Here is a 15,526-nt window from a genome sequence, read left to right as displayed (position 1 = left end):
TGCGTTGGGGTCCAATCTCACATTTTCACATTTTCCAAAAATTTGATTTTTTTGAGTTTTGGTATAAAACACATGATACCGGTATCATGCGTTGGGTTCCAATCTCACATTTTCGACTTTTGCAAAAAATTAATTTTTTTGAGCTTTGGTATAAACACATGATACCGGTATCATGCGTTGGGGTCCAATCTCACATTTTCAACTTTTCCAAAAAATTGATTTTTTTTTAGTTTTGGTATAAACACATGATACCGGTATCATGCGTTGGGGTCCAATCTCACATTTTCGACTTTTGCAAAAAATCTGATTTTTTTGAGTTTTGGTATAAACACATGATACCGGTATCATGCGTTGGGGTCCAATCTCACATTTTCACATTTTCCAAAAATTTGATTTTTTTGAGTTTTGGTATAAAACACATGATACCGGTATCATGCGTTGGGGTCCAATCTCACATTTTCACATTTTCCAAAAATTTGATTTTTTTGAGCTTTGGTATAAACACATGATACCGGTATCATGCGTTGAGGTCCAATCTCACATTTTCACATTTTCCAAAAGTTTGATTTTTTTGAGTTTTGGTATAAAACACATGATACCGGTATCATGCGTTGGGGTCCAATCTCACATTTTCAACTTTTCCAAAAATTCTGATTTTTTTGAGTTTTGGTATAAACACATGATACCGGTATCATGCGTTGGGGTCCAATCTCACATTTTCGACTTTTGCAAAAAAATGATTTTTTTGAGCTTTGGTATAAACACATGATACCGGTATCATGCGTTGGGGTCCAATTTCACATTTTCACATTTTCTAAAAATTTGATTTTTTTGAGTTTTGGTATAAAACACATGATACCGGTATCATGCGTTGGGGTCCAATCTCACATTTTCAACTTTTCCAAAAAATCTGATTTTTTTGAGTTTTGGTATAAACACATGATACCGGTATCATGCGTTGGGGTCCAATCTCACATTTTCAACTTTTCCAAAAAATTGATTTTTTTGAGCTTTGGTATAAACACATGATACCGGTATCATGCGTTGGGGTCCAATCTCACATTTTCGACTTTTGCAAAAAATTGATTTTTTTGAGCTTTGGTATAAAACACATGATACCGGTATCATGCGTTGGGGTCTAATCTCACATTTTCAACTTTTCCGAAAAACCTGATTTTTTTGAGTTTTGGTATAAACACATGATACCGGTATCATGCGTTGGGGTCCAATCTCACATTTTCAACTTTTCCAAAAAATCTGATTTTTTTGAGTTTTGGTATAAACACATGATACCGGTATCATGCGTTGGGGTCCAATCTCACATTTTCAACTTTTCCAAAAAATCTGATTTTTTTGAGTTTTGGTATAAACACATGATACCGGTATCATGCGTTGGGGTCCAATCTCACATTTTCGACTTTTGCAAAAAATTGATTTTTTTGAGCTTTGGTATAAACACATGATACCGGTATCATGCGTTGGGGTCCAATCTCACATTTTCACATTTTCCAAAAATTTGATTTTTTTTAATTTTGGTATAAAACACATGATACCGGTATCATGCGTTGGGGTCCAATCTCACATTTTCAACTTTTCCAAAAAATCTGATTTTTTTGAGTTTTGGTATAAACACATGATACCGGTATCATGCGTTGGGGTCCAATCTCACATTTTCGACTTTTGCAAAAAATTGATTTTTTTTTAGTTTTGGTATAAACACATGATACCGGTATCATGCGTTGGGGTCCAATCTCACATTTTCACATTTTCCAAAAATTTGATTTTTTTGAGTTTTGGTATAAAACACATGATACCGGTATCATGCGTTGGGTTCCAATCTCACATTTTCGACTTTTGCAAAAAATTAATTTTTTTGAGCTTTGGTATAAACACATGATACCGGTATCATGCGTTGGGGTCCAATCTCACATTTTCAACTTTTCCAAAAAATCTGATTTTTTTGAGTTTTGGTATAAACACATGATACCGGTATCATGCGTTGGGGTCCAATCTCACATTTTCGACTTTTGCAAAAAATTGATTTTTTTTTAGTTTTGGTATAAACACATGATACCGGTATCATGCGTTGGGGTCCAATCTCACATTTTCGACTTTTGCAAAAAATCTGATTTTTTTGAGTTTTGGTATAAACACATGATACCGGTATCATGCGTTGGGGTCCAATCTCACATTTTCACATTTTCCAAAAATTTGATTTTTTTGAGTTTTGGTATAAAACGCATGATACCGGTATCATGCGTTTATACCAAAGCTCAAAAAAATCAAATTTTTGGAAAATGTGAAAATGTGAGATTGGACCCCAACGCATGATACCGGTATCATGTGTTTTATACCAAAACTCAAAAAAATCAAATTTTTGGAAAATGTGAAAATGTGAGATTGGACCCCAACGCATGATACCGGTATCATGTGTTTATACCAAAGCTCAAAAAAATCAATTTTTTGCAAAAGTCGAAAATGTGAGATTGGACCCCAACGCATGATACCGGTATCATGTGTTTATACCAATGCTCAAAAAAATCAATTTTTTGCAAAAGTCGAAAATGTGAGATTGGACCCCAACGCATGATACCGGTATCATGTGTTTATACCAATGCTCAAAAAAATCAATTTTTTGCAAAAGTCGAAAATGTGAGATTGGACCCCAACGCATGATACCGGTATCATGTGTTTATACCAAAACTCAAAAAAATCAAATTTTTGGAAAATGTGAAAATGTGAGATTGGACCCCAACGCATGATACCGGTATCATGTGTTTATACCAAAGCTCAAAAAAATCAATTTTTTGCAAAAGTCGAAAATGTGAGATTGGACCCCAACGCATGATACCGGTATCATGTGTTTATACCAAAGCTAAAAAAAATCAATTTTTTGCAAAAGTCGAAAATGTGAGATTGGACCCCAACGCATGATACCGGTATCATGTGTTTATACCAAAACTCAAAAAAATCAAATTTTTGGAAAATGTGAAAATGTGAGATTGGACCCCAACGCATGATACCGGTATCATGTGTTTATACCAAAGCTCAAAAAAATCAATTTTTTGCAAAAGTCGAAAATGTGAGATTGGACCCCAACGCATGATACCGGTATCATGTGTTTATACCAATGCTCAAAAAAATCAATTTTTTGCAAAAGTCGAAAATGTGAGATTGGACCCCAACGCATGATACCGGTATCATGTGTTTATACCAAAGCTAAAAAAAATCAATTTTTTGCAAAAGTCAAAAATGTGAGATTGGACCCCAACGCATGATACCGGTATCATGTGTTTATACCAAAACTCAAAAAAATCAAATTTTTGGAAAATGTGAAAATGTGAGATTGGACCCCAACGCATGATACCGGTATCATGTGTTTATACCAAAACTCAAAAAAATCAGATTTTTTGGAAAAGTTGAAAATGTGAGATTGGACCCCAACGCATGATACCGGTATCATGTGTTTTATACCAAAACTCAAAAAAATCAAATTTTTGGAAAATGTGAAAATGTGAGATTGGACCCCAACGCATGATACCGGTATCATGTGTTTATACCAAAGCTAAAAAAAATCAATTTTTTGCAAAAGTCGAAAATGTGAGATTGGACCCCAACGCATGATACCGGTATCATGTGTTTATACCAAAGCTCAAAAAAATCAATTTTTTGCAAAAGTCGAAAATGTGAGATTGGACCCCAACGCATGATACCGGTATCATGTGTTTATACCAAAACTCAAAAAAATCAAATTTTTGGAAAATGTGAAAATGTGAGATTGGACCCCAACGCATGATACCGGTATCATGTGTTTATACCAAAACTAAAAAAAATCAATTTTTTGCAAAAGTCGAAAATGTGAGATTGGACCCCAACGCATGATACCGGTATCATGTGTTTATACCAAAACTCAAAAAAATCAGATTTTTTGGAAAAGTTGAAAATGTGAGACATTTTCCAAAAATTTGATTTTTTTGAGTTTTGGTATAAACACATGATACCGGTATCATGCGTTGGGGTCCAATCTCACATTTTCGACTTTTGCAAAAAATTGATTTTTTTTAGCTTTGGTATAAACACATGATACCGGTATCATGCGTTGGGGTCCAATCTCACATTTTCGACTTTTGCAAAAAATTGATTTTTTTGAGCTTTGGTATAAACACATGATACCGGTATCATGCGTTGGGGTCCAATCTCACATTTTCACATTTTCCAAAAATTTGATTTTTTTGAGTTTTGGTATAAACACATGATACCGGTATCATGCGTTGGGGTCCAATCTCACATTTTCGACTTTTGCAAAAAATTGATTTTTTTGAGCATTGGTATAAACACATGATACCGGTATCATGCGTTGGGGTCCAATCTCACATTTTCGACTTTTGCAAAAAATTGATTTTTTTGAGCATTGGTATAAACACATGATACCGGTATCATGCGTTGGGGTCCAATCTCACATTTTCGACTTTTGCAAAAAATTGATTTTTTTGAGCTTTGGTATAAACACATGATACCGGTATCATGCGTTGGGGTCCAATCTCACATTTTCACATTTTCCAAAAATTTGATTTTTTTGAGTTTTGGTATAAAACACATGATACCGGTATCATGCGTTGGGGTCCAATCTCACATTTTCAACTTTTCCAAAAAATCTGATTTTTTTGAGTTTTGGTATAAACACATGATACCGGTATCATGCGTTGGGGTCTAATCTCACATTTTCACATTTTCCAAAAATTTGATTTTTTTGAGTTTTGGTATAAACACATGATACCGGTATCATGCGTTGGGGTCCAATCTCACATTTTTGACTTTTGCAAAAAATTGATTTTTTTTAGCTTTGGTATAAACACATGATACCGTTGGGGTCCAATCTCACATTTTCGACTTTTGCAAAAAATTGATTTTTTTGAGCATTGGTATAAACACATGATACCGGTATCATGCGTTGGGGTCCAATCTCACATTTTCGACTTTTGCAAAAAATTGATTTTTTTGAGCTTTGGTATAAACACATGATACCGGTATCATGCGTTGGGGTCCAATCTCACATTTTCACATTTTCCAAAAAATCTGATTTTTTTGAGTTTTGGTATAAACACATGATACCGGTATCATGCGTTGGGGTCCAATCTCACATTTTCGACTTTTGCAAAAAATTGATTTTTTTTTAGTTTTGGTATAAACACATGATACCGGTATCATGCGTTCGGGTCCAATCTCACATTTTCACATTTTCCAAAAATTTGATTTTTTTGAGTTTTGGTATAAAACACATGATACCGGTATCATGCGTTGGGGTCCGATCTCACATTTTCAACTTTTCCAAAAAATCTGATTTTTTTGAGTTTTGGTATAAACACATGATACCGGTATCATGCGTTGGGGTCCAATCTCACATTTTCAACTTTTCCAAAAAATCTGATTTTTTTGAGTTTTGGTATAAAACACATGATACCGGTATCATGCGTTGGGGTCCAATCTCACATTTTTGACTTTTCCAAAAAATCTGATTTTTTTTAGTTTTGGTATGAACACATGATACCGGTATCATGCGTTGGGGTCCAATCTCACATTTTCGACTTTGCAAAAAATTGATTTTTTTTAGTTTTGGTGTAAACACATGATACCGGTATCATGCGTTGGGGTCCAATCTCACATTTTCAACTTTTCCAAAAAATCTGATTTTTTTGAGTTTTGGTATAAAACACATGATACCGGTATCATGCGTTGGGGTCCAATCTCACATTTTTGACTTTTCCAAAAAATCTGATTTTTTTTAGTTTTGGTATGAACACATGATACCGGTATCATGCGTTGGGGTCCAATCTCACATTTTCGACTTTGCAAAAAATTGATTTTTTTGAGTTTTGGTATAAACACATGATACCGGTATCATGCGTTGGGGTAGAATGTTTGAATATTAATTTAATGTTGAAAAATAAAACTCAGTTTTATTTGTCATAACTCAAAAACTGCCTGTCAAATATTTAAATAAAAATAATGAAACTCGTTCAACAATAAATCAAAGTTTTATTTGATAATCTACTCAATAAAATACAACAATTATTTTCTTATTCGTCGCAGTGTTTCGACAGAAATTATAAGTTTGAAGCAAAATACAAAGCATTGATTTATTGTGATGTCATAAACCATGAGTGTCATCACATTATGATGTCACAACCATATTTCTGGTCAAGCATTGTTGTCACAAAGGAGCACTTTGACATCACAACAGGGCGTTATGACATCACAACAGGGCGTTATGACATCACTGAAGGAAAGCTCGAATGAAATCATTATAGGGGATTTCCCCTTTCATCTTGTGGTCGTAGAAAGACACCAAGTGGTAGAAATCTTCCTCTGATAAATTGATCGAAAACTGACGAAGAACCTGGAAATATTGTTTCTATGTTGGTGGTCTCATATTGTTTTTATCAAGTATATATTAAGAGCATCAATTGAAAAAAAATAGTTTGCAAATTTTGAGGCCGTGAAAATATTTGTTTTTGGGGGGTGGGGTGTTTGTTGGGCAAGATACTGCAAAGTCTGATGACGTCTTGTAGTATAGCAAGACAAATCTTGGTCTTTTAAGATCATAAAAACAATCAAATTAAAAAATATATATTTTGCTCAAATTCTCTCAATCAAATAAAATCCATTTTATCATCATCTTGGTAATATTTAATATTTTAATTTTTATAAGACATTTTTTATTTACTTTATATAAGATTTTTATGTTTATTATTACCTCTATGCTAACTCTTTAAAGTATCACAATTGTCCAAACAAATATTTTATGATAATTAACATAAACCCCACCACCTAACCAGACATCGCAACGTACTTGTCGAAATACAGCGGGGGAAACGAAGCCTTCCGCTCTTTGATCCAAATTCCGGAAACTTCTTCTCATTTCCTTCCAAGAGAGAAGAACTCTCTCTCTCAACCCGATCATTGCGTTGAAAAAACTCGAGTTTTCAGATCCAGTGTCAACCTGGGGGGAATGAATATATTTTGTATGTAACTTATGTATCCTAGAGTTGGAAAAACAATCACTTATAAATTTACCACATATGAGAATTTGTTAGATTGGTGTTAATTTAATAAAAAAATATTTATCCTCGCAGGGCGGGGAAACAACAGTCGTAATTTATAATATTGCAGGTGTTTAGTTGCAGTATAAATAAATAAATACATTTTTTGCAGTATAAAATTTAATTTTTAAATAAGTAGTAATCCCATTAAAGTGACCTTTTTTCTAACAATTGCAAGGCATTGGTGATTTTATAAACAAAAATTGGGTCTGTGGATGTTAAATTTGTTCATTTATGCTTTCAAAACCATTTGTTCATTTATATTTTGGCGCTTTTTTATACCAAGTTTTTTTGCAACATAAATTTTAATTTTTAATGAAAATGTCATTTGGACGACTTTTTACCTAAGATAGCTAAATGAACAATATATCATATTTGTTAAAAACCCCCTTTCCCCCTAGGGTACCTCAGATTCGCATCGCTTGAGGGGAAACCCCCGTCCCGTTACTCCGCTCGTAAACGCTGACAGCGCTGAGATGAAAGTTAAAGACCTGGTTTACAAAAGTTGGCAGGACATCCAGCGTGAATGCAAGAAATTGGATTTAGAGGGAACAGGAACAGTGTTGCCGGATGAGTTTGTTGGTCAGTGTTGCACAATTATTATTAAAAATATTTAACATGGTTAAACCTTAAGTCTGGTTACTATCAAAAAAATACCAAAAGTAAAATAAAAAGTTTTTCATGTATAATTATACAGAAGGTTTTTCATTATTACATCATTTTTTTCATATTTTTATTGTCTTATTATTTATATTTTTAATTTGAGCTAATTCAATACATCAACCGAATTTAGTTTTTTTATATTTTATACATATATATATGTTTTTTTAATTCCTGCAGGAATTCTCGACAGTTTTGGGGTGATGCTACCACTAGAGGATGCTCGTCAGCTAATGTTGAAATATGATCTCCATGAGCAACAAGGTCGGTTCTCGTACCGAGAGTTTCTGCGTCATTTCATCCTAACATTGAAACCACAAGACGAGGGATTGTTGAAAAGAAGGAAAATACATGCAGCGAAACTGCCGGTGGGTTTATGGGGCATGGGGGGGGGTTTAGATTATTCATTTTATTCTTACAGTCCATTATATTATATAGATTATTATTACAGTTCACTTCTGGCGGTTTTTCGTCATCAAAATTTAAGTTTTCTGTTTTTTTAAGTTTTTGAAAATTGATCCTGAAAGTAATTAGATTCAATATTTGTTCTCATAAATTTCCTGCTCATAAAGATATCATTTTTCAAAAAAAATTTATGCTGAAACAACTAAACACCTGCAATATTATAAATTACGACTGTTGTTTCCCCGCCCTGCGAGGATAAATATTTTTTTATTAAATTAACACCAATCTAACAAATTCTCATATGTGGTAAATTTATAAGTGATTGTTTTTCCAACTCTAGGATACATAAGTTACATACAAAATATATTCATTCCCCCCAGGTTGACACTGGATCTGAAAACTCGAGTTTTTTCAACGCAATGATCGGGTTGAGAGAGAGAGTTCTTCTCTCTTGGAAGGAAATGAGAAGAAGTTTCCGGAATTTGGATCAAAGAGCGGAAGGCTTCGTTTCCCCCGCTGTATTTCGACAAGTACGTTGCGATGTCTGGTTAGGTGGTGGGGTTTATGTTAATTATCATAAAATATTTGTTTGGACAATTGTGATACTTTAAAGAGTTAGCATAGAGGTAATAATAAACATAAAAATCTTATATAAAGTAAATAAAAAATGTCTTATAAAAATTAAAATATTAAATATTACCAAGATGATGATAAAATGGATTTTATTTGATTGAGAGAATTTGAGCAAAATATATATTTTTTAATTTGATTGTTTTTATGATCTTAAAAGACCGAGATTTGTCTTGCTATACTACAAGACGTCATCAGACTTTGCAGTATCTTGCCCAACAAACACCCCACCCCCCAAAAACAAATATTTTCACGGCCTCAAAATTTGCAAACTATTTTTTTTCAATTGATGCTCTTAATATATACTTGATAAAAACAATATGAGACCACCAACATAGAAACAATATTTCCAGGTTCTTCGTCAGTTTTCGATCAATTTATCAGAGGAAGATTTCTACCACTTGGTGTCTTTCTACGACCACAAGATGAAAGGGGAAATCCCCTATAATGATTTCATTCGAGCTTTCCTTCAGTGATGTCATAACGCCCTGTTGTGATGTCATAACGCCCTGTTGTGATGTCAAAGTGCTCCTTTGTGACAACAATGCTTGACCAGAAATATGGTTGTGACATCATAATGTGATGACACTCATGGTTTATGACATCACAATAAATCAATGCTTTGTATTTTGCTTCAAACTTATAATTTCTGTCGAAACACTGCGACGAATAAGAAAATAATTGTTGTATTTTATTGAGTAGATTATCAAATAAAACTTTGATTTATTGTTGAACGAGTTTCATTATTTTTATTTAAATATTTGACAGGCAGTTTTTGAGTTATGACAAATAAAACTGAGTTTTATTTTTCAACATTAAATTAATATTCAAACATTCTACCCCAACGCATGATACCGGTATCATGTGTTTATACCAAAACTCAAAAAAATCAATTTTTTGCAAAAGTCGAAAATATGAGATTGAACCCCAACGCATGATACCGGTATCATGTGTTTACACCAAAACTAAAAAAAATCAATTTTTTGCAAAGTCGAAAATGTGAGATTGGACCCCAACGCATGATACCGGTATCATGTGTTCATACCAAAACTAAAAAAAATCAGATTTTTTGGAAAAGTCAAAAATGTGAGATTGGACCCCAACGCATGATACCGGTATCATGTGTTTTATACCAAAACTCAAAAAAATCAGATTTTTTGGAAAAGTTGAAAATGTGAGATTGGACCCCAACGCATGATACCGGTATCATGTGTTTATACCAAAACTCAAAAAAATCAGATTTTTTGGAAAAGTTGAAAATGTGAGATCGGACCCCAACGCATGATACCGGTATCATGTGTTTTATACCAAAACTCAAAAAAATCAAATTTTTGGAAAATGTGAAAATGTGAGATTGGACCCGAACGCATGATACCGGTATCATGTGTTTATACCAAAACTAAAAAAAAATCAATTTTTTGCAAAAGTCGAAAATGTGAGATTGGACCCCAACGCATGATACCGGTATCATGTGTTTATACCAAAACTCAAAAAAATCAGATTTTTTGGAAAATGTGAAAATGTGAGATTGGACCCCAACGCATGATACCGGTATCATGTGTTTATACCAAAGCTCAAAAAAATCAATTTTTTGCAAAAGTCGAAAATGTGAGATTGGACCCCAACGCATGATACCGGTATCATGTGTTTATACCAATGCTCAAAAAAATCAATTTTTTGCAAAAGTCGAAAATGTGAGATTGGACCCCAACGCATGATACCGGTATCATGTGTTTATACCAAAGCTAAAAAAAATCAATTTTTTGCAAAAGTCAAAAATGTGAGATTGGACCCCAACGCATGATACCGGTATCATGTGTTTATACCAAAACTCAAAAAAATCAAATTTTTGGAAAATGTGAAAATGTGAGATTAGACCCCAACGCATGATACCGGTATCATGTGTTTATACCAAAACTCAAAAAAATCAGATTTTTTGGAAAAGTTGAAAATGTGAGATTGGACCCCAACGCATGATACCGGTATCATGTGTTTTATACCAAAACTCAAAAAAATCAATTTTTTGCAAAAGTCGAAAATGTGAGATTGGACCCCAACGCATGATACCGGTATCATGTGTTTATACCAATGCTCAAAAAAATCAATTTTTTGCAAAAGTCGAAAATGTGAGATTGGACCCCAACGCATGATACCGGTATCATGTGTTTATACCAATGCTCAAAAAAATCAATTTTTTGCAAAAGTCGAAAATGTGAGATTGGACCCCAACGCATGATACCGGTATCATGTGTTTATACCAAAACTCAAAAAAATCAAATTTTTGGAAAATGTGAAAATGTGAGATTGGACCCCAACGCATGATACCGGTATCATGTGTTTATACCAAAGCTCAAAAAAATCAATTTTTTGCAAAAGTCGAAAATGTGAGATTGGACCCCAACGCATGATACCGGTATCATGTGTTTATACCAAAGCTAAAAAAAATCAATTTTTTGCAAAAGTCGAAAATGTGAGATTGGACCCCAACGCATGATACCGGTATCATGTGTTTATACCAAAACTCAAAAAAATCAAATTTTTGGAAAATGTCTCACATTTTCAACTTTTCCAAAAAATCTGATTTTTTTGAGTTTTGGTATAAACACATGATACCGGTATCATGCGTTGGGGTCCAATCTCACATTTTCGACTTTTGCAAAAAATTGATTTTTTTTAGTTTTGGTATAAACACATGATACCGGTATCATGCGTTGGGGTCCAATCTCACATTTTCACATTTTCCAAAAATTTGATTTTTTTGAGTTTTGGTATAAACACATGATACCGGTATCATGCGTTGGGGTCCAATCTCACATTTTCGACTTTTGCAAAAAATTGATTTTTTTGAGCTTTGGTATAAACACATGATACCGGTATCATGCGTTGGGGTCCAATCTCACATTTTCGACTTTTGCAAAAAATTGATTTTTTTTAGCTTTGGTATAAACACATGATACCGGTATCATGCGTTGGGGTCCAATCTCACATTTTCACATTTTCCAAAAATTTGATTTTTTTGAGTTTTGGTATAAAACACATGATACCGGTATCATGCGTTGGGGTCCAATCTCACATTTTCAACTTTTCCAAAAAATCTGATTTTTTTGAGTTTTGGTATAAACACATGATACCGGTATCATGCGTTGGGGTCCAATCTCACATTTTCACATTTTCCAAAAATTTGATTTTTTTGAGTTTTGGTATAAACACATGATACCGGTATCATGCGTTGGGGTCCAATCTCACATTTTTGACTTTTGCAAAAAATTGATTTTTTTTAGCTTTGGTATAAACACATGATACCGGTATCATGCGTTGGGGTCCAATCTCACATTTTCGACTTTTGCAAAAAATTGATTTTTTTGAGCATTGGTATAAACACATGATACCGGTATCATGCGTTGGGGTCCAATCTCACATTTTCGACTTTTGCAAAAAATTGATTTTTTTGAGCTTTGGTATAAACACATGATACCGGTATCATGCGTTGGGGTCCAATCTCACATTTTCACATTTTCCAAAAATTTGATTTTTTTGAGTTTTGGTATAAACACATGATACCGGTATCATGCGTTGGGGTCCAATCTCACATTTTCGACTTTTGCAAAAAATTGATTTTTTTTAGCTTTGGTATAAACACATGATACCGGTATCATGCGTTGGGGTCCAATCTCACATTTTCGACTTTTGCAAAAAATTGATTTTTTTGAGCTTTGGTATAAACACATGATACCGGTATCATGCGTTGGGGTCCAATCTCACATTTTCACATTTTCCAAAAATTTGATTTTTTTGAGTTTTGGTATAAACACATGATACCGGTATCATGCGTTGGGGTCCAATCTCACATTTTCGACTTTTGCAAAAAATTGATTTTTTTGAGCATTGGTATAAACACATGATACCGGTATCATGCGTTGGGGTCCAATCTCACATTTTCGACTTTTGCAAAAAATTGATTTTTTTGAGCATTGGTATAAACACATGATACCGGTATCATGCGTTGGGGTCCAATCTCACATTTTCGACTTTTGCAAAAAATTGATTTTTTTGAGCTTTGGTATAAACACATGATACCGGTATCATGCGTTGGGGTCCAATCTCACATTTTCACATTTTCCAAAAATTTGATTTTTTTGAGTTTTGGTATAAAACACATGATACCGGTATCATGCGTTGGGGTCCAATCTCACATTTTCAACTTTTCCAAAAAATCTGATTTTTTTGAGTTTTGGTATAAACACATGATACCGGTATCATGCGTTGGGGTCTAATCTCACATTTTCACATTTTCCAAAAATTTGATTTTTTTGAGTTTTGGTATAAACACATGATACCGGTATCATGCGTTGGGGTCCAATCTCACATTTTTGACTTTTGCAAAAAATTGATTTTTTTTAGCTTTGGTATAAACACATGATACCGGTATCATGCGTTGGGGTCCAATCTCACATTTTCGACTTTTGCAAAAAATTGATTTTTTTGAGCATTGGTATAAACACATGATACCGGTATCATGCGTTGGGGTCCAATCTCACATTTTCGACTTTTGCAAAAAATTGATTTTTTTGAGCTTTGGTATAAACACATGATACCGGTATCATGCGTTGGGGTCCAATCTCACATTTTCACATTTTCCAAAAAATCTGATTTTTTTGAGTTTTGGTATAAACACATGATACCGGTATCATGCGTTGGGGTCCAATCTCACATTTTCGACTTTTGCAAAAAATTGATTTTTTTTTAGTTTTGGTATAAACACATGATACCGGTATCATGCGTTCGGGTCCAATCTCACATTTTCACATTTTCCAAAAATTTGATTTTTTTGAGTTTTGGTATAAAACACATGATACCGGTATCATGCGTTGGGGTCCGATCTCACATTTTCAACTTTTCCAAAAAATCTGATTTTTTTGAGTTTTGGTATAAACACATGATACCGGTATCATGCGTTGGGGTCCAATCTCACATTTTCAACTTTTCCAAAAAATCTGATTTTTTTGAGTTTTGGTATAAAACACATGATACCGGTATCATGCGTTGGGGTCCAATCTCACATTTTTGACTTTTCCAAAAAATCTGATTTTTTTTAGTTTTGGTATGAACACATGATACCGGTATCATGCGTTGGGGTCCAATCTCACATTTTCGACTTTGCAAAAAATTGATTTTTTTTAGTTTTGGTGTAAACACATGATACCGGTATCATGCGTTGGGGTCCAATCTCACATTTTCGACTTTTCCAAAAAATTGATTTTTTTTTAGTTTTGGTATAAACACATGATACCGGTATCATGCGTTGGGGTCCAATCTCACATTTTCACATTTTCCAAAAATTTGATTTTTTTGAGTTTTGGTATAAAACACATGATACCGGTATCATGCGTTGGGTTCCAATCTCACATTTTCGACTTTTGCAAAAAATTGATTTTTTTGAGCTTTGGTATAAAACACATGATACCGGTATAATGCGTTGGGGTCCAATCTCACATTTTCAACTTTTCCAAAAAATCTGATTTTTTTGAGTTTTGGTCCAATCTCACATTTTCGACTTTTGCAAAAAATTGATTTTTTTTTAGTTTTGGTATAAACACATGATACCGGTATCATGCGTTGGGGTCCAATCTCACATTTTCACATTTTCCAAAAATTTGATTTTTTTGAGTTTTGGTATAAAACACATGATACCGGTATCATGCGTTGGGGTCCAATCTCACATTTTCACATTTTCCAAAAATTTGATTTTTTCGAGCTTTGGTATAAACACATGATACCGGTATCATGCGTTGGGGTCCAATCTCACATTTTCACATTTTCCAAAAATTTGATTTTTTTGAGTTTTGGTATAAAACACATGATACCGGTATCATGCGTTGGGGTCCAATCTCACATTTTCACATTTTCCAAAAATTCACATTTTCAACTTTTCCAAAAAATCTGATTTTTTTGAGTTTTGGTATAAACACATGATACCGGTATCATGCGTTGGGGTCCAATCTCACATTTTCACATTTTCCAAAAATTTGATTTTTTTGAGTTTTGGTATAAAACACATGATACCGGTATCATGCGTTGGGGTCCAATCTCACATTTTCAACTTTTCCAAAAAATCTGATTTTTTTTGAGTTTTGGTATAAACACATGATACCGGTATCATGCGTTGGGGTCCAATCTCACATTTTCACATTTTCCAAAAATTTGATTTTTTTGAGTTTTGGTATAAAACACATGATACCGGTATCATGTGTTGGGGTCCAATCTCACATTTTCAATTTTCCAAAAAATCTGATTTTTTTGAGTTTTGGTATAAACACATGATACCGGTATCATGCGTTGGGGTCCAATCTCACGTTTTCACATTTTCCAAAAATTTGATTTTTTTGAGTTTTTGTCCAATCTCACATTTTCGACTTTTGCAAAAAATTGATTTTTTTTTAGTTTTGGTATAAACACATGATACCGGTATCATGCGTTGGGGTCCAATCTCACATTTTCACATTTTCCAAAAATTTGATTTTTTTGAGTTTTGGTATAAAACACATGATACCGGTATCATGCGTTGGGGTCCAATCTCACATTTTCACATTTTCCAAAAATTTGATTTTTTTGAGTTTTGGTATAAAACACATGATACCGGTATCATGCGTTGGGGTCCAATCTCACATTTTCACATTTTCCAAAAATTTGATTTTTTTGAGTTTTGGTATAAAACACATGATACCGGTATC

At 33.7% G+C, this 15,526-nt stretch overlaps 2 protein-coding genes across 2 annotated transcripts; one reads left to right on the top strand and one right to left on the bottom strand.

Moving 5' to 3' along the window:
- Nucleotides 1–6,016: 6,016 nt before the first annotated feature.
- On the bottom strand, nt 6,017–7,615 carry LOC149740943 (EF-hand calcium-binding domain-containing protein 6-like). The gene is made up of 3 exons (XM_089871917.1): nt 7,507–7,615; nt 6,851–7,000; nt 6,017–6,397 (listed from the first exon to the last, which is right to left on the bottom strand). The coding sequence occupies exons 2-3, from the start codon at nt 6,959–6,961 to the stop codon at nt 6,275–6,277; spliced, it is 234 nt and encodes a 77-aa protein (XP_089728043.1). The 5' UTR covers nt 6,962–7,000; nt 7,507–7,615; the 3' UTR covers nt 6,017–6,274.
- Nucleotides 7,514–9,529, top strand: LOC149740942 (EF-hand calcium-binding domain-containing protein 6-like). The gene is made up of 4 exons (XM_089871916.1): nt 7,514–7,682; nt 7,941–8,128; nt 8,546–8,695; nt 9,149–9,529. The coding sequence occupies exons 1-4, from the start codon at nt 7,577–7,579 to the stop codon at nt 9,269–9,271; spliced, it is 567 nt and encodes a 188-aa protein (XP_089728042.1). The 5' UTR covers nt 7,514–7,576; the 3' UTR covers nt 9,272–9,529.
- The last annotated feature ends 5,997 nt before the right edge of the window (nt 9,530–15,526 follow it).

This window comes from Ciona robusta, chromosome 2 (assembly GCF_009617815.1).
Source record: "Ciona robusta chromosome 2, ASM961781v2".
Lineage (NCBI taxonomy): Eukaryota > Metazoa > Chordata > Ascidiacea > Phlebobranchia > Cionidae > Ciona > Ciona robusta.
The sequence above is the reverse complement of the archived record's forward strand: the minus strand, read 5'-3'. Positions and strand labels throughout refer to the sequence as shown.